The 18,220-nt window shown below is 41.4% G+C and overlaps 1 protein-coding gene and 1 long non-coding RNA gene across 2 annotated transcripts in view; both read right to left on the reverse strand.

Annotated features, from left to right (window-relative positions):
* Positions 1–865: 865 nt before the first annotated feature.
* On the reverse strand, positions 866–1,732 carry LOC146961282 (uncharacterized). Its single transcript, XR_015035211.1, has 2 exons — positions 1,072–1,732; positions 866–1,036 (listed from the first exon to the last, which is right to left on the reverse strand). It is a non-coding gene; the product is annotated as an uncharacterized LOC146961282 (long non-coding RNA).
* Positions 1,733–5,340: 3,608 nt separating this feature from the next.
* The window catches only part of clvs2 (clavesin 2), a 66,154-nt gene continuing 53,274 nt past the window's right edge, over positions 5,341–18,220 (reverse strand). Inside the window, exons 3-5 of the mRNA XM_085771147.1 lie at positions 16,119–16,229; positions 13,728–13,960; positions 5,341–5,604 (exon numbers count right to left, since the gene is read on the reverse strand). Of these exons, the coding sequence (XP_085627273.1) occupies positions 5,511–5,604; positions 13,728–13,960; positions 16,119–16,229 (438 nt within the window). The 3' untranslated portion in view covers positions 5,341–5,510. The remainder of the gene's footprint in view (positions 5,605–13,727; positions 13,961–16,118; positions 16,230–18,220) is intronic.

An 18,220-nucleotide genomic window follows, 5' to 3' on the forward strand; every position in this document is an offset into this window, starting at 1 on the left:
ATAGGAAGCTAACCTACCCTCGATGTAGCTAGCTTGAACCAAAATAAACCGTCTTTGCTTGAACCCTCCGTTTTGACCGATCTCGTCCCGTTACCGGCATTTGACCGCTCAAGATGCCTTACCGGAGAGTTTTGTCAGCTCTGAGACGAAGATCGGCCCGTTTAGAGTTGCTGAAGAGTTTCTCTGATGACTTTAGGTGGAGGCAGGCTAACACTACCTATACACTTCCAGCGTTTGAGCTAAGCTAATTACGGGCGATACGGCTCTATCTCCCTCGTTACTGCATGCACAGTCGAAAGGATGGTGTCTATCTGCTTGTCATGGACTCGGGAGTGAGGCAAGACACACCAAAAAAAATGTTGGCGTATCCCTTTAATAATCATCAGCAGTGTGTGTGGCTGTGACCTAAAAACAGAAATCTCATCAGTTGAAGGTCCTTGATTGGAAAAAAGTCTGAGAACCACTGATATAAAATGTGTTTATAGTTAAAACTGAAGTTTGTGCAAATAAATAACGTGTAACCGAGGTACGACGAGACTGAATCTGACACGAGGTCGTAACGACGAAGCTCGAGTCTCCGCTCTCTGAACCTTTGGATCAACTGTTTCCAAACAGGAGGAAATCTTTAGTGTTGTGATGCGTCTAAACTTCCAGTCGGTGAGAAATAAACAACAAACCTTCCTCCTCCTCCTCTCACCGACTGTGTTTACGCTCCAGCTGAGACCGGTTAGAGCAGCAGACGATCGATCTGTTTCTACGTCCACTGATTGTTTCTGCTGCTTTTCCCAGGCCGCTGACGGTTCACAGGATAATTCCAGTGTCATTTCCATCCTCAGTTATTATTATTAGTTTTTTTTTCTCTCTCTCTCTCTTCTCACTGAGTCACTGAGACGAGCTGCATGAGACGATGTCGTTAAAAGATCTTTCAAAGAAAATGAGCTCCAGCCTTTTTTTAGCACAATATGATGTATAAAAGTCATCGCATGCAGATTTATCTAAAGCAAATTAGCCGGAAACATAAAAGCGGAAATGTTGGCTGAGATATAGTTTTTATTTCAGCTTGAAATACACTGATGGTAGAAGTCTGTTTGACTTTGAGTTTATGAGTTTCAGGGAAAGTAAATAATGGAGAATTTAAAATGAAACACACTGGACACTTTAAAGCTCCACTCACCCCGATATAAAGGTAGACGTCCATGTGTAGTGTGATTATAAAGCAGCTCTAGGTTCTATATTAATACTGTGAAAGTATCAAAGCCTCAGTCCACAGAGAAATGCACACAGCCTGTATTCAGAAACTGAGCCTTAAAACCAGCCGTCAGGACTTCCTGTCACTTTGTGATGTCACAACAAAGCCCCGCCCCCTCACCACCTGGACCCACCATCCATCCAACAACTTGCAGGATTTTCCCTTCCTTTGAGTGTTTTATTCTGAAATCTGCTCTATTTTTAGTAGATCATTCAGAAAACAGTCAGCCAATCCGAAGAGAGAGGCTCAGAGCCTCCTCTCTTCTGATTGGCCGACACCGACCTGTTGTTACTAGAGCTCCAGAGAGAAGCTGAAGAGAGGAGATGGATGGTTTTTTTTGTTTTTTTTTTGGTTCTTAAAACCTCTTTGTATCTTCTCATGGATCAATACTGTAAAATATGGAGCTCTAAAGAATAAATGTAATTTTTCTGGCACTTACGCTTCACTTTTTTAATAATACAGTATCATATTTGGTATATTATCGTGTGTTGTCATCTTCTGCCCTTTTCTTCTTACTGATTTCTTGTCTATCAGCAGGAAGCAGTTTAAAAATTCATAACATGAAGTCACACTGGAATTATCCTGCAGTGAGAGTAAATTAAACCAATCCTAACAGTTTCTTCAGCGTCTCTAACTCGGATGTGCTGCCTGGAACCAGCAGACACATCTCACTGCGCCGACGGGGCTACAAACCCAGCGAGGCGGCGGCGCTGCAGCCTGTAAGTGGGTTTGACATGTCGTGTTCGCTGGTGTGATAGTTTAACATTCCAGCTGTCTGCTCCGGTTGCGGCCGGTCGCCTCACGCTTCCTGCCCGCCGGCCTTCACAGCCGCATCTGCTCTGCTCTGCTCTGCTCTGTCTGTTCTGGGCCTCGCTGCTCCGTCTGCCTGTTAAAACCAGAGATGGACAGAGTAGCCTACTCGACCCCAGTACTTGAGTAAGAGCACAAATACTACTGGTCAAAATTTACTCCGTTACAAGTAAAAGTAGCTCAGTCGACATGTTAACTCGAGTAAGAGTAAAAAAGTACTTGCTTTTAAAGGTACTTAAGTATCCAAAAGTACATGCTTTTAAATTTACTTTAAAGCAGAAGTAAGCGATCCGGTCATTCTCGCCAGCCGCCCTCGTCATGGATCTATTCTATTCTCCTCGTCCCTATGTCACCACATTCACGCGCATCCCTCGGCTGCACACACAGAGAGGACTGCCCCTTTATGCCGTTCTCTCTCCTCATTGGAGAAAGGTTGTAGGATACGAGAAAAGTTTTCTCCTCGGCTCAGAGCAGAGCAGAGTGACTGACAGACCCGTGTTTCGGACCAAACACTCTATATAAGTGATTGCTGTCGGAAGATATAACTATTTAAGACTTATATTAACACAAATATTCCGCTTACTTCTGCTTTAAGATATTGAAAGTTTTTTTCAGATTAAGATAGAAAAAAAGTTAAAGTTGATTATTAAATTTAGTGTCTATTATTGTTGTGCGATTTTATTTTGGCAAAATTGAGCCTCCATAAGTTGAATTTTCACTCACTGGTTTCACATGATCGTGTTTGACAAAATTTTTGTATTTTAATCGGTTTGTGACACTTGAAGTCGTCACATCTGATTCTTCAGAGTCTGATCATTTATAACTGATTGTGATTATTGATAATTGGCAGAGCGTCGCCTCGGTAACAGCAGCAGTCACTGTCTCAGCTCTCAGTATATATATAATATATATATTTTTCACATCAATGAATTACCATAATTTTTTCTAAATGAATTTAAGGAGCTTTTAACTCTTGTTTCTGAGAATTAACTCTTTGAAACCAGCTGCACTGATGTGCTGCTTTTAGGGGTTAGGGTTTCCTTCTTTGACAAACACAGCTTGTGTTCAATAGTATTTTAGAAAAAAGAAATTAACTCGAGTAAAAGTAAAAATATTTGTCTTGGAAATGTATTCAAGTAAGAGTAATAAGTACCAAAGAAATCTAATACTCAAGTAAAGTACAAATCCTCTGGATATGTACTTAAGTACAGTACTCAAGTAAATGTACTCTGTTACTGTCCACCACTGGTTAAAACCCCGTCGATGTGAACCTTTGGCGGTCGGACGGTCGATGTGGAAGAACCTCGAACACCTTCAGCTGCGGTGCCTCAAAAAGCAGAGGAAAAAAAAGTGCGAAAAGTGGAAAAGAAAAATCTCTGTCGTTCGTTTCCATTTCTACCTATCCTACTGTATCTACACTTAAACCAACTCTGACTGTCGTTATTTAATTAATAAAATACTGTTAATACTTTAAATACGTAAAATAACACTTTTTTAGGAATAAATCGCGGCGCCTCCGGTGGCCACGCGCCGACACTGCAGCTCTCAGACTCTACTACTGAACCAAAGAGCAAAACATCTTCTTCCCTGGAAACTATTTTACCTAAAGTGGTCACATGATGTGGGTGAGAGGTTGTGGAGAAGAAAAAAAATAAATTAAAAAAAGCTTAAAAAAAAAAAAATCGATCAATACTTTTTTGATTCCACACCAATAACGTAGGTAAACGAATGCAAAGAAACAAACTCTATCTCAGGGTAGAAAATAAAGAGTCAGTATAATAAAGTATAATGTACATGTGATTTTAAACAACATGTCTACAACATGCAAAAATACCACTACAGTCCTTTAACGCCTAATTCTGTAAATCTTATACTTAAATCAACTCTAGTCAAAGTAAAAACACTGTGTTTCTCTCTGTGGTGATGTTTCAGATTATTATTATTAATATTATTTTATATTATTGCTAAAAAATATAACAAATGCGTCACAAAGTAACAAGAGGTTGATGCGCTTGCCCTTTTTTTTCTTCTTTCTTCTTTTTTTTTTTTTTTTCTTTTAAATTAGCCTTGTGTATTTGGTCAGACGTCCTATTTATTATCCATTAGCTTCTGAAAATATAACTTTTGGTCGTCGTCTTCAGCCAAACAAAGACTTGAGTCATGGTTTTTAAAAAGCAGCCTGCAGCTCTGAGTTCGTCCTAATGGCAGGAGAGAGAAACCGTCGGGGCGGGAAGAAGAAGGGAAGAAAGAAAAATGGCCGAAAGGAAAAAGCAGATAATTTCAAAAAGGGGCCGACTCTTAAACGGTAAAGGGGGCTTTGCTTTCCCAGGAGGGAACTGGAGCGAGAGGCTGATACCTAGGATTATTACTTTTGTTTGTTTGATACAGCAAAGATCCCCCCCCCTCCCCTGAACAAACTCAACATCGTAGCTTCTGCTAATCCTGAGCCGTGCTTCGCGCCCGTACGAGGCGCTTTCTTCAAATTATGTACAAAGAAGAAGAAGAAGAAGTAGTAGAAGAAGAAGGAAAAGAAAAGAGTCGACGCCCCGCGGCCTCTTTGAAACACGATTTTCCTCGTCACCCGTCATTAATGTACAACTGTTGCTGTGTTCGCGACTTCCCTGGGGGCTGGATTGTTTAAACACTGCAAAAACTCAAAATCTTACCAAGAATATTTGTCTTATTTCTAGTCAAAATGTCATTTCTAGTCAAAACAAATCTCATTATACTTAAAATAAGACTCATCACATATAAAAAGTAGCTTGTTTTTAGACACTTTTTACTCCTTTCAAGCATATTTTCACTTGAAATGAGTAGAAAAATCTGATAGCAGAGCAAGTTTTTCTTTCTTATTATTACAAGCACAAAGAACTTGCTTTCACTGGCAGATTTTTCTACTTATTTCAAGTGAAAATTTGTTTGAAACAAATGGAAATTATCTAAAAACAAGTTAATTTTTAGGTGATGATTCTTATTTTAAGTGAAAAGAGTTTAGTTTTGACTAGAAATGAGACATTTTGACAAGAAATAAGACAAATATTCTTGGAAAGATTTTGAGTTTTTGCAGTGAAGATGTTAATTTACAGTTTGTTTGTTGTTGTTTTTGTTTTTTTTGGAATTGGCACTTGACAAATAACTAAAATAAATAAATAATATATCGAACACCATCAGTAGCTCTGAAGACAGTCCGAGGAGACGTCGTCCTCCCATCGTCCAGAGAGTTCAAGAGAAACAAGAATCCGACAGCAGCGGCAGCAGCAGCGTTTCTGCAGCAGGGTGTGTGTGTGTCGCTTACAGTGTGTGTGTATGTGTGTGTGTGTGTGTGTGTGTGTGTGTGTGTGTGTGCAGGTTAGTCTTCAGTTAATCAGTGTGTAAATATTGATCGGGGTATGATTGGTTTGTGTTTGTGTGGTGGTCATTGTGGCGCTGTCAGTGTGTGTGTGTGTGTGGTTTAGTCCAGCGACAGCAGCGGCTGCATGTTGTCTTCTTCACTCTTGACTTTGTCGGGTCGTTTGAGGACGCCGGGCTCCACCACCGACTGAGACCTGCGGGGACGGAGACACGAGACACAGAGACACAGAGACAGAGAGACAGGAGCATTAACACGGTGATGAGCTGCTGCTGCTGCTCCGAGGCCCAGAGCTTCAGATCAACCAGAGTCCACGTGGACCACGGGTCCAGTCCTGCTGCTACAGGAACTGATCCTGGAGCTGATTTATATCACTGCTGCTCCTCCGCCCTCACTGGGAGGAGAGAAATGTTCATTTCTCACAATATTAAAGCAGAAGTAAGCGATCCGGTCGTTTCGGCTAATGCTGCGTTCCAGGCCGGCTTTTGAAACCGTAAATTACAGCTTCAAGTCACGACTTACGACTTTGTAGCGTTCCAGGCAACCCACTCGTGTTTTTCCGACCTGTTTTACCTGTGAAAGTCACTATAACGGCCACTCGTAACTTCCGACCCGTGAAGTCGTACCAGATCGAACTGGTACGACTTCACGGTCGGAAAAACACGAGTTACGAGTTGCCTTGAACGCACCATAACAGTCCTCGTCCCTACGTCACCACATTCACGGCATCCCTTGGCTGCACACACAGCCCTGCATGCCGTTCTCTCTCCTCATTGGATAAAACTTGTAGGATACGATAAATGTTTTCTCTTCGGCTCAGAGCAGAGCAGAGTGACTGACAGACCCGTGTTTCAGACCAAACACTCTATGTAAGTGATTGCTGTTGGAAGATATAACTATTTAAGACTTATATTAACACAAATATTCTGCTTACTTCTGCTTTAAATAGCGTGTATTTGTTAACAATAATTTATATATACCGTATATTATATACGTATATACATACATACATAATTCTTAAATTGGAGTTTTTATTTATATTAATATTTCATACATGGGGAGTCAACTTGTACATGTATTACTTTTGTATAAGTCTGGGTTTGGCAAATTGAGACGTAAGTAAATTAAAGCAGAAGTAAGCGATCCGGTGGTTTTGGCTAACTTCCTGTCAGCAGATGGAGTTAGCAGTCCCCGCCCTCGTCCCTACGTCACCACATTCACACGCATCCCTTGGCTGCACACACAGAGAGGACCGCCCCTTTATGCCGTTCTCTCTCCTCATTGGATAAAGGTTGTAGGATACAAGGAAAGTTTTCTCCTCGGCTCAGAGCAGAGTGACTGACAGACCCGTGTTTCAGACCAAACACAATATATAAGTGATTGCTGTCGGAAGATATTTAAGACTTATATTAACACAAATATTCTGCTTACTTCTGCTTTAAGATATTGAAAGTTTTTTTCACATTAAGATAGAAAAAAAGTTAAAGTTGATTATTAAATTTAGTGTCTATTACAGTGGGTACTAGTTTCATTTGGACGTTTCCCTCACGTAACGCGTGATTCACGCGTTGCGTGAAATTGTAGGTCACACTGTAGCCACTAGGTGGAAGCATCGTACTTTAGATGCAGCTCAAAAGATTTTGGGGTAATTCCACGTTTGACCACAACGTAGCTGCAATGGAGAGTGGCGCTGTTCATAGGCCATAGGTACTTCATTTGCAGCTGTGGTCGAGAGAGCTAGAGAGTGAGTGGAGAGAGGGACCGCTACGCCGGTCAATCAGATCAATGTTGTTTTTTTATTGTTTCACAGTGGTTACAGACAGTAGCCTACGTTCAACAGGATCAATGGTTCTCAGCCTTTTGGGGGTCCCCTGCATATTTTTGATCTCTCCTGTAGCCTGGCTGGGTGGCTCCAAGTTTGAGTAGTTTGAGTTCTGCAAGTTCTGGTGAATGTAACAAACCACTCATAGCCCACGACCGCTACGTCCGTGCCAGCAGCCTGGACCCGATGCTGCTGGACTCACGAGCGGAGCAATAATGCACATCTGTCAGCAGCTGCTCTTGAAGGGACAGATTAGATGCTGATTTTGTTAACAGTGACTTTGTTGCATCCAAACATTTAGCATCTGTCGGGTGCTGTCTCTTATCCGGTACAAAGTGGGAGATGACAGAACTACTTTAATCGAGGGAAAGCTACATTGTTGCGAGTGACTCCGGCCGGCGTGTGCACATGCACTAAGCCTGTGAATATTCTCATTTGTCCCGGACTGTCCCGGAGGCTGAAGCCTCTTGAACTTGTAATCCAAGAGGCTGAAGCCAGTTGCATTCGATTTAAATTTCCTTGAGATAAGTGCACACTGTTTCTGCTGTCAATTCGGTCATAGTTCATTTGTAACGTGTTTTCTTCATTCTTCATTAGGCTAATGTGAACACTAGAACCACCCAGATGGTCTCACACAGACGTTTGTGTTTTTCTTACGTAAATGACTTTGTTTACATTAAAACTACAGGTCTCTCAGTCCGTGACTTTTCCATGTGTGATGGTTTCTGAAGCTTACAACTTACACAAATGAAACATTCGATTTCTGGGCATTTATACCTCGGGCCGACAATAGCTTATTTTTTTCTTCAATTATTGTTTTCATCTACAGTTATATTTATCATAATATGCCCAATTCGGGAGGGAGAGAGGGGGAGAGAGTGCCGCGGTCACGTTACATAAACAGTTTCCAGAAAAATACAAAACAGGATATTTATTCATGTTACCCTCTGTTTAGGTAGATAAAGGTCTCAGTCACATTTGAATAAAAATAATGCAATTAGGCTAAATATCATAGGATCTTTTTTTTTAAGATAGGCCTATTTTATTTTTAGTGCCATAATTCAGAGATGATTTTCACTTCACGAAATGAAACGAAACAATGAAGCCTATAGTTTTGTCCTCCGGCTTATGAAAAGTGTGAGGAGAGGTAGCTATCTGTAAGAACCGGTTTTTCTAAGCTGACTGAACAGCTGTGTGAAGTTCTGTGGGGGGCAGGGCTGAAGTATCCACAAGCACACCTATTGATCAGAGATAAATGAAGGTGCTAATGTGTCGCTGATGTGTCTATTAAGCTGGTCCTACCGCTGCATATAAACCCCACTGTAGCGATTTTCACCTAGCCTCGCTTTCAATAAAACACACACAAGCATTCTGATTGCAATCAGTGAAATATATGAAATCAATATAAAACACAATTTAAATATGAGAGTTGCTGTTGCTCTAGTTTAATAGCGCTGCAGCTGCATTTGCCGTGCGCCCCTGTCTGTATGTGAACCTGTGTCTATGTGCAGGCAGAGATCAGAGATGGTGTTTTTTTAATAATCAGTCTAGCGTTTCACCAGCTCTCATCTCCGCCAGTCAGCCTCTCAACCTGCCGACTCTCTCGCGTGCGGGCGCACCGCACGTAAACACACGTGAGACGTGGACACATTTATTTAGGCTATTTATTTATTTATTTTTTCTGTGGGAAACACTGATCAAGCTGTGCGTACGCACAACTCTCCGCAATATTCCAAGAATGGTGCGGACATGAACACACCTCATATTCCACCCCCAGAATGACTCAGCACAACCATATATGGTCAGCACGTGCATAATTAAGTAGCCATGTGCGCTCTGTGGAGCACAAGACAACACCCGGAATGATGCTTCGGCGGACCTGCCCTCGCTTTTGAGGTCGGTTGTGAGAAAAATGCCTACTGTCCAGACAACTGTGTTTTTTTTAAAGCACCCCTGCATTACACAAACACACACACATACGATAGCCGCACATACAGGCTATATCAGTGATCGCCTCTGGGCTGGTTGCTCCTGCCCGGTCTGTACACTCCTCTCATCCTCACTTCAGCACCTGTCCTGGGCTGCACAGTGTCGGCTCGGCTCGCTCCTCGTTTTAAATGACTTTTAAAAGTAGCGTAAACAGCCTACTGTTCTCTGATTACTCATACGCGTATTTAGTTAGGCTATAGCTACGTTGCATTATTATTAGTTATAGGCCTACTTCATTCAATCAAAAAAAAAAAAAAAAAAAGGACGGTGGAGCGAGCCAACACAGGTGCTGAAGTGAGGGAGAGGAGTGAAGAGACTGGGCGTCCGCAGGGTTTTTGCAACTTGCGGATCAGTAAGGGCGGAGGACCGACATGACGGGGGGTCTCAGTCTCCTGCTACCTGTGCAGGCGGGCCAGGACCGCGGAGGTCAGCGAGACAGAGAACAAGTCCGCCTCGGCTGTAGTAATGCCTTGAGGAACGCACGTATCATTCCACCGCCGCCTGCCGCCACGGAGTGAAGCCTCTTTCCCCAGAAGGAGGTCCAGGTTGAACACTATTAATAAACGCAGGTCCCAAATGAACGCAGGTCCCTAATAAACGCCTGTTGATTTGAGCGATTTAAGCAAATAAACGCCCGGGCCTTTATTTGGTGTTTTACGGTAGGCTATTGCCCGTTCATTCATGAGAAATCATCCAGCTACACTCTCAGTCAAACAAGGTGGGGAATGAACACTACTGTACAGTAGTTGGCTCATTTTAAAAACACACCGGCAGCATCGCCCACTGAGTTAATTAACTGCTGTGTGGAAAACCACGCTGTGGTCCATAATCGCGGTGCAGATGGGTGTGTTTGGAGCTGACAAGAGGATCGATAAAAGAGAGTGAGACGTATAGCTGCCGTCGTTACATTTTTCTCATTGAAAAACTATACTGTATTATTATTATATTGCATTCCCCATTCGTGTTCACTGCTCCGTGCTGCTCTCTTATGGAGGCGATCTGCTGCTCACAGATGCCACCTGGCGGTTGTTTGGGCACATTGCAGCTTCTGGTGAAAACACAATTACTCCTCCACAAAAAATCCGCGTGACGCCTGGGATCCACTGGCGTTCGTTTCGCCCGCCGCGACGCGGCTGCCAGTTCATTTTCTATGGGACGCGTCAAACCGTTAATGACGCGCCCGCAAAGCATTCTGGGTAGGCGGCGCGTCCGTTCGAGCAGTTGCGGCGCGTCCAAAAGTTGACCGGAGCTCAACTTTATGCAAATGAACGCGTCCGACGCAGGGTCACTGTCCAATGGGGAGCGAGATAGAGAACAGCTCGGGGGGGCGGGGGTCTGCTTGTCCACTGTCCGTTAACTCGCCGGTCTGTGTTCCCGCCTACCGAAGCGTCCGTTTTTTTGGAGGCGTCGCGTCCGGCAAGAAATCGCATTGACGCCAGTGGATCCTAGGCGTGAGCCTCCCGTGACTCACGCGTGAATCTCGCGTGAAACCGTCCAAATGAAACTAGTACCCACTGTATTGTTGTGTGATTTTATTTTGGCAGAATTGAGCCTCCATAAGTTGAATTTTCACTCACTGGTTTCACATGATCGTGTTTGACAATATGTTTGTATTTTAATCGGTTCCTGCCACTTGAAGTCGTCACATCTGATTCTTCAGAGTCTGATCGTTAGTTTATAACTGATTGTGATTATTGATAACAGGCAGAGCGTCGCCTCGGTAACAGCAGCAGTCACTGTCTCAGCTGCTCTCAGTATAAATGTCTCTGACTGACTGACCGAGTGAGTCAGTTGTGTCAGTTTCTGTCAGGCCGGATCACACAGTACGGTGGCCTGTAGGGAGGAACGACACTCGGAGAAAATGTCAAACACACTCAAACGCAGCTGCATCGAGACAGAGACACCAGAGGAGACGGACGAGACGTGAGCCCAGGTCTGAAGGTAAAACCAGACCATGTCTTTAAGTCTCCAGCCCCTTTTTCAGCCTTTTTTTTTGAATGTGATTAAACTATAATATGTGACATTTAGTGACAATATTATCAATAATAAAGAATCAATAAATTATGCTATAGACCGATAGAATCGCCTTGTTGTTTAGTACTTCCGGGTAGAAAACCAGCACGTAATTTGAATGAGAACAGCACGAAAGTTTAACTGTACAGTATATCATATTTTTCACGCCCTATCACCGTTTACACAAATCTGAAATGATTGAAGAAACATTACTATTTCTCTGTGTGTGTGTGTGTTTTGTGTTGCTATGTGTTGTATTTATTCAGTTTTGGGGAATCAAGGTGTCTAGAAAGCGTCACTAGTTGGGTTTCCATCCACCTTTTCTTATGCGCATTTTGTGAAAATGCGCATAAATACTTGAATGGAAACGCCAGAAATTCGAATAAAGGCAGCAAATGCGCATAAAAGTTTATACGCTTGGAGGGGGTGGATTTGTCAGCGTATCGAATAAAGGAAATGCGAAATGGAAACAGATTATGCGAATTGAGGCAGAGTTTGTGGGTGAAGCTGCTGGACTTCACCCAGCGACGTTCAAACAAATGGAGAACAACGCCCCGGTCTCCCTCTCCCAGCTCTCCTCTCTGCACCCCGCGACACAAACGCGCTCCGTAACCCATAATCTTTTGTTTATGACGGTTAAGACGACACAAACACACGTCGTAACATCGTTATGTAACGTTATCCACCGCTACATTTATTGATTTTTCACCGGCTTCGTATGTAAACAGATGCACATGGGCAAGAGGAGCATAACCAAAACAGCGGAAAAGCGAGCGGACTTGGACAGTTCCCGACTGTCTTTCTGTGTAAATATCTCATGTTACAACATGAAAACCTGCGTCTTCAAGTGCGGCCTATATAATATGTACAGTATTTTCTTTTAAAATTTAGCTGGTGCGGCTTATACAGGTGCGTCTATAGTCCGGAAAGTACGTAAATTGTCCATGATGTTGAGTGTCAGCTGAGTGTCAACTGTTGGATACATTCACGCTCTCTTATGACGTAATCTCACGGTGCACTCCTCCTAATCGCAAAACACTAATGAATGGAAACGGGCATAAATTCGCTTTGCTTTTTGCACATTTTTACAAAATCCGCTTTTAAATTCGATACGACTTGGATGGAAACCCAGCTAGTGGCTCTGACAGGGACAGCTAATAGCAGCTAAGTTAACGGCGGTAGCTAAGCTAACACCAGGATGTCAGATGTTAAAACCCTCCCGTTGTTGGACACGACAGGAAACTACTCCAGTTAGCTCAATCATGTTGTAACTAAGATATCTGCTGGAGAAAATATTTTTTCATGGACCGTTTATTGAGTCACTGAGTTATTAAAGTTAAAGTTAAAGTTAAACAGGTAACCGTTAGCCCGCCGGCTAATCTATGATATAACCAATCTGACTAATTACAAAAATGTGCACACATCAACACTAATGTTTATCCAATCATTGGTTTTATAGACTTTACAAACATCAGATTAGTCTAAACGGTGATATAGTGACGTGAAAAATGAGATATATATAGCGAAACTCTCGTCCGTCACTATTGTTCTCATGCTGGTTTTCTACCCGGAAGTAGTTGTAAACAACAAGGCGATTCATTCTATACTGTGCATTTGTTTACTTTGGTCTGTTATATGTAGTTTCATTATCTGTTGACTAATATTTATTTAATTTTGATGATTATTTTTAGTTTCTGTCTGTTATTTCCATTTATTTGTTTCCTTTTTCCGTCTTTCTGTCTGTCTGTTCTAGCTTCACTGATTCTTTCTTCTCATTGTGTTTAAATGCATCGAATGTGAAGAAAAGCGGTTCATTATTCACATTATTATTTTGTGACTGTAAAATAACCAGATGAATAAATGAACCCATCAGTTCCGGCGCGTTAATCCTCTACAGCCGGCGACGAGCTGAAGAAGAGTGGGAGGTGGAAGAAAAGGGAGACGAAAATACCACAGTGTGAGATAGAAATCTGCACATTAGCTCCATTATCGTCTCATTTGTCTTCTCCAATTATGAACAGATAACGTAATTAGTTTGACAATATATTGATATTCTGCTGATGCGCGGTGGGATCGCTGATGCACTGCAAAAACTTAAAATCTTACCAAGAATATTTGTCTTATTTCTAGTCAAAACAAACCTCATTATACTTAAAATAAGACTCATCACATAAAAAGTAGCTTGTTTTTAGACACTTTTTACTCCTTTCAAGCATATTTTCACTTGAAATAAGTAGAAAAATCTGATAGTGGAGCAAGTTTTTCTTTCTTATTACAAGCACAAAAAACCTGCTTTCACTGGCAGATTTTTCTACTTATTTCAAGTTAGAATTAGTTTGAAACAAGTGAAATTATCTAAAAACAAGTAGATTTTTAGGTGATTGGTCTCATTTTACATGGAAAGAGATTAGTTTTGACTAGAAATGAGACATTTTGACAAGAAATAAGACAAATATTCTTGGAAAGATTTTGAGTTTTTGCAGTGTGGTTTTTACCTCTTCATGGTCTTGGGGGACAGGTTCTTCTCCAGGTCTCGCTCCAGGTCTTGTACCGACAGCGTGTAGGACTCGGGACAGTAGTCGGTCTCCTCGTCGTAGGCGTGGTCCAGCAGCGTCCGCGCCCACGTGCCCATGTCGTACGGCGGCATCATCCCGCCGAGCTCCGACGGTAGGATCTCAGGGTGGATCAGCTGGTGGAGGCTGTTCAGGTTGTTACCGTGCATGAAGATCTGCGCACACAGACATCGAATAAAACGTTTAGAATTGACCTTTACAGCAAAATGTAGCAAAAGGGATAGTTCAACATTTTGGCAAATTGGCCCATTTCCATAATCGCTATAGTCATAGCAGTAGGTTTGTTACCTTTAATTGTCGGTGCAAGCTGTTTTTAGGTAAATACAGAGGTAAATACAGAGACTGCTTGATGAAAAACTGCCCCCGACGGGAACGCGCATCAGCGGTTTTTGCTGAATTTACCTCTAAAACAACTCTGTCTGGTAACGTTGTGTTATTATCCCATAGCGTGGTGAATGTGCAGGTCACAACTTGTCCACCAGAGCGTTTTGGAGTTGTTGGATAGTGTATTTGATGAGTTTGATGAGGGAAACCAAGAAATCCCATGAGCCTCCGTAGCGTAGCTCTGAGCAGCTCACGGCTCTGCTCCGCCGTTCTAAAAATAGCTTGCAATGACAATTAAAGGTACGAACCTACTGCTAAAACTATAGGGATTATGGCAATGGGCCAATTTGCCAAAATGATGAACTATCCCTTTAACCTGGGTTGTCCCTGCCTGTGCTGCAGAGTATCACCCGATTACTTCTGCATTTCATCGAGGATTAATTATAATATATGTTTATTTACCAACACAGTTTAATCTACCAAAACAACTCATTTTATTCTTTTTTTTTAAATAAAGAAAACTACAAATATTTGAACTATTTCTCATGAAAACAGAAACGTCTCAGTGACTCTGCAACAGATGGAAAATCTCATTAAATCTGCATCCACAGATGTTTTTGTCTCCTTGTGTGCAGAGGAAATGAGCTTATACACAATATTCATCTTTTGACTACATTATACATACAGTAATTTCACCATGGGGACAAATAAAGAATATGAAATGAAATTTACTACGACTTATACATGATAATACCATATATATTTATATACAGCTCTCAATTTCTCTGGTTTTACTATTTATAGGTACTGTACTGTATGTCTTTGAGTAAAAATGAACACTTTATCTAATCTCATCTACTGTCTAGTATATAACCAAAAATGTGCAGCGGTTTCAGACCTTGAATAATAAAAGTGCAAAGAAAACAAGTTCATATTCATTTTTAGACAGTACAACACTATTTCTTTTTTAATCACAGCAGTGTTTTTTATATTCTTCCTCATTAAATAAGATGTGGTTCAGGTGATGACCTCATCAGTGCCTCATTAAGTAGAATGAGATGAGTTTCTGTTGGAAATCAATACACTGGAATAAAATGGCTGCCAAAAGCTGCTTCTGGCCCACCTTTTAGTGTTTTGTGTGTTCCCCCATTTTAAATTAAGAAATGTATATCTGTATTATCATTATTGTCTCCATGTTGTCCATGTGACTACCTGTGCAACTTGTTTATTGTGATCTGTATTTGTGAATTTTATGTTGGAAATTAGCTGCTGAAGCTAAATCTGGTACAACCATCTTTTCGTTGTTTTACAATTGATCAATGGTATTGTACACTGTCTTGTATTAAACTAAATTAAACTAAACTAAACTAAACCAAACATGTACAGTAGAGATGCCGATTTATTAGGAAGAAATTGGAGTGGACTCTTCATTTTGGTAACACTTTACAATAAGGGTCCCTTAATTAACGCTAGTTAGTACATTATTAAGCATTAATTAACTGTTTAAAAATGTATTAACAATCATTATTATGTATTATTTAGCATTAGGAAACACACTAATTAATGTAGCCTATTAGTAAGCAGTTAATTAATGTTTAATACTCGAAGTTAGTTCATAAATTATAAAGCATAATGATGTGATTAGTTATCATTATGTATGCATTACTCAGCATTAATTATACATATTAATGCTTAATAATGTGTTAACTAATGTTAATTAAGGGACCCTTATTGTAATTTTTTCCAGAGCTGTATATATTTGTGTCCAAATGGTGAATATTAACAATATTCACTCTGTTTTGGTCTCCACCACCTGCTCCTTTATCTCATTATTCACCTAACTGTTTGTCTGCTGTTTGATGTTGGTGAAAGAAAACATGAGGTCATAGAATAATGATTTGGATTCATCAATATAACTCAACTGTTAATAAAATAAATAAATATTGATGATATCTATATGTAAAGTAAAGATGGTTGAGTCCTGCTCACCCTCTTCCTGGTCTTGTCCTTGAGGAACGGTCTGATGACGGTGTAGAGAGCGTGGATGTACCACGGCTGGTTCACAAAGTGGATCCCTCCGAACCGCGCGGGAAAACTGTCCTGTAGGAAACACACAGCACAAAAAAGGAACATTTACAATTTCTTTTTTATTTATGTTATATTTACGTCTGTAAGATCGTTGAAGCTTCACTGATGCTGAGATGTGCAGTAAAGTTACTGTAGAAACCAAGGAAGAGTCGGTGGTTTTCACATTTGTTTTGTCGTCTTTGTGCTATTTTGAATGAAATATGGACTTTTAATGGTTTGTTTTGTTTTGGAAAGCAACAACAAAAGCAAAATGTCAAACTGTTTCATGTTAAAAAAAACAAACACTTTCACATTAATTATTCTGTAAGTGGACACACAGACTTAAAGACAAGTGAGTCAACGGTGCTGGATAAACTCTTTGTTTCTCCAGCTGATCTCAGTTAAGACGTTTTTTTTTCTCCTGTAAATGGAAAAAATTACCTCTGCGAGTTCCCTGTCCCTTCTCATTAGATTAGTTTGGTAAATGGGCTCTAATCTCATCGTCGATAGCAGGAAATGGTTGGGTCTATTTTGGCGTCAGCGCCGGCCGGAGCGCGAGGCCCCGTGGGAAATGAGTCGGTGTTCGTACAGGTTAGTGGAGTCTGGGCCCGACACACACACACACACACACACACACACACACACCGGTTCCTCGAAGGCTGGACACAATTATGATAATTACACACTCCACACTCACTCTCTCTCTGTGTGTGTGTGAGTGTGTGTGTGTGTGAGAATCATAATTTGGCAGAGACCCAAAAATATGGTGAGATTATATTCTGACATAACAGAGCTGGCTGATGAAAATGGCTCGAGGCTCTGTGTGTGTCTGTGTGTGTGTGTGTGTGTGTGTGTGTGTGTGTGTGTGTGTGTGTCTGTGTGTGTGTGTGTGTGTGGTCACTTCATGTTTGTAAATTAGGTCTTTGACCGACGTGACTCATCAAGGTCGAAGCCGCCGCCGGTGTTTGAGCTTCTCTGGCAGGAAGGTCGACACTCGACACCGAGGAGCAGCTCCACTGGATCCACCGGCTCTGTTTGTTTGTTTGTTTGTTTGTTTGTTTATGTGAAACCTGGTGTTGATGTTGATTAATTTAGATTTAAGCAACATGAACAGTCGATAATTCACCGTTAAAACGTTGGTCTGCACCTGTACATGAGCCTCACTGTTCACATGAATAAATATCTTTAAATGGATTTGACTCTGACTTTTCCTCTGCTCCAGCCTCAAGTTTAAATATTTCACTTACACATAGCTGATAAAAAATCTTTCACATTTTCATTTCTCCATGTTTTTATAATGAATACATAAATAAAATAGTCCGATGAACTTATTTTAACCTGGAGCTCAACATCTCTCCAAGCAGCCGTTTCGATTTCTACTCAGATGTTAAAACAGAAACTCAGTTTAAACCGATTCTTCGTTCCCAAAACACCAAAAAACAGATAGTTCAACATTTTGGCAAATTGGCCCATTGCCATAATCCCTATAGTCGTAGCAGTAGGTTCGTCGGTGCAAGCTATTTTTAGAACGGCAGAGCAGTGCCGTAAGCTGCTCAGAGCTACGCTACGGAGGCTCATGGGATTTCTTGGTAAGTGGTTAATTTACCATTTTTTGTACAAATTTATTCTTAAAGATCCAAATTCGATTTGATTTTAAACCCTTTGTGTCAAAGCTTTTACTATTTTATAAAAAATAAGCCACATGTTGTCAATAAATATCAATCTTCCGCCATCAATGAACTAAAAAACTGAATAAAAACACAGTCTTCTTCTAAATACTGAATATTGGTGCAACATTGATGATCTGCAGACGGACAGGTTATAGACATACAGCCACTTTCCTCCTCCTCCTCCTCCTCCTCCTCCTCCTCCCTCTCTTTTTCTTGCCCCTCCTCATCCTCTTTTCTCCTCCCTTCCTCCCTTCCTTCCTTCCTCCTCCTCCTCCTCCTCCTGAGCTGTCAGATCCCTGTGGACTCTGACTCTGGACCTGCGGCCTGGCCTCCGCTCTGACAGACGTTGGCACT

The sequence above is a fragment of the Trachurus japonicus genome, chromosome 24 (assembly GCF_045865225.1).
Source record: "Trachurus japonicus isolate A0001 chromosome 24, Traja_1.0".
NCBI lineage: Eukaryota > Metazoa > Chordata > Actinopteri > Carangiformes > Carangidae > Trachurus > Trachurus japonicus.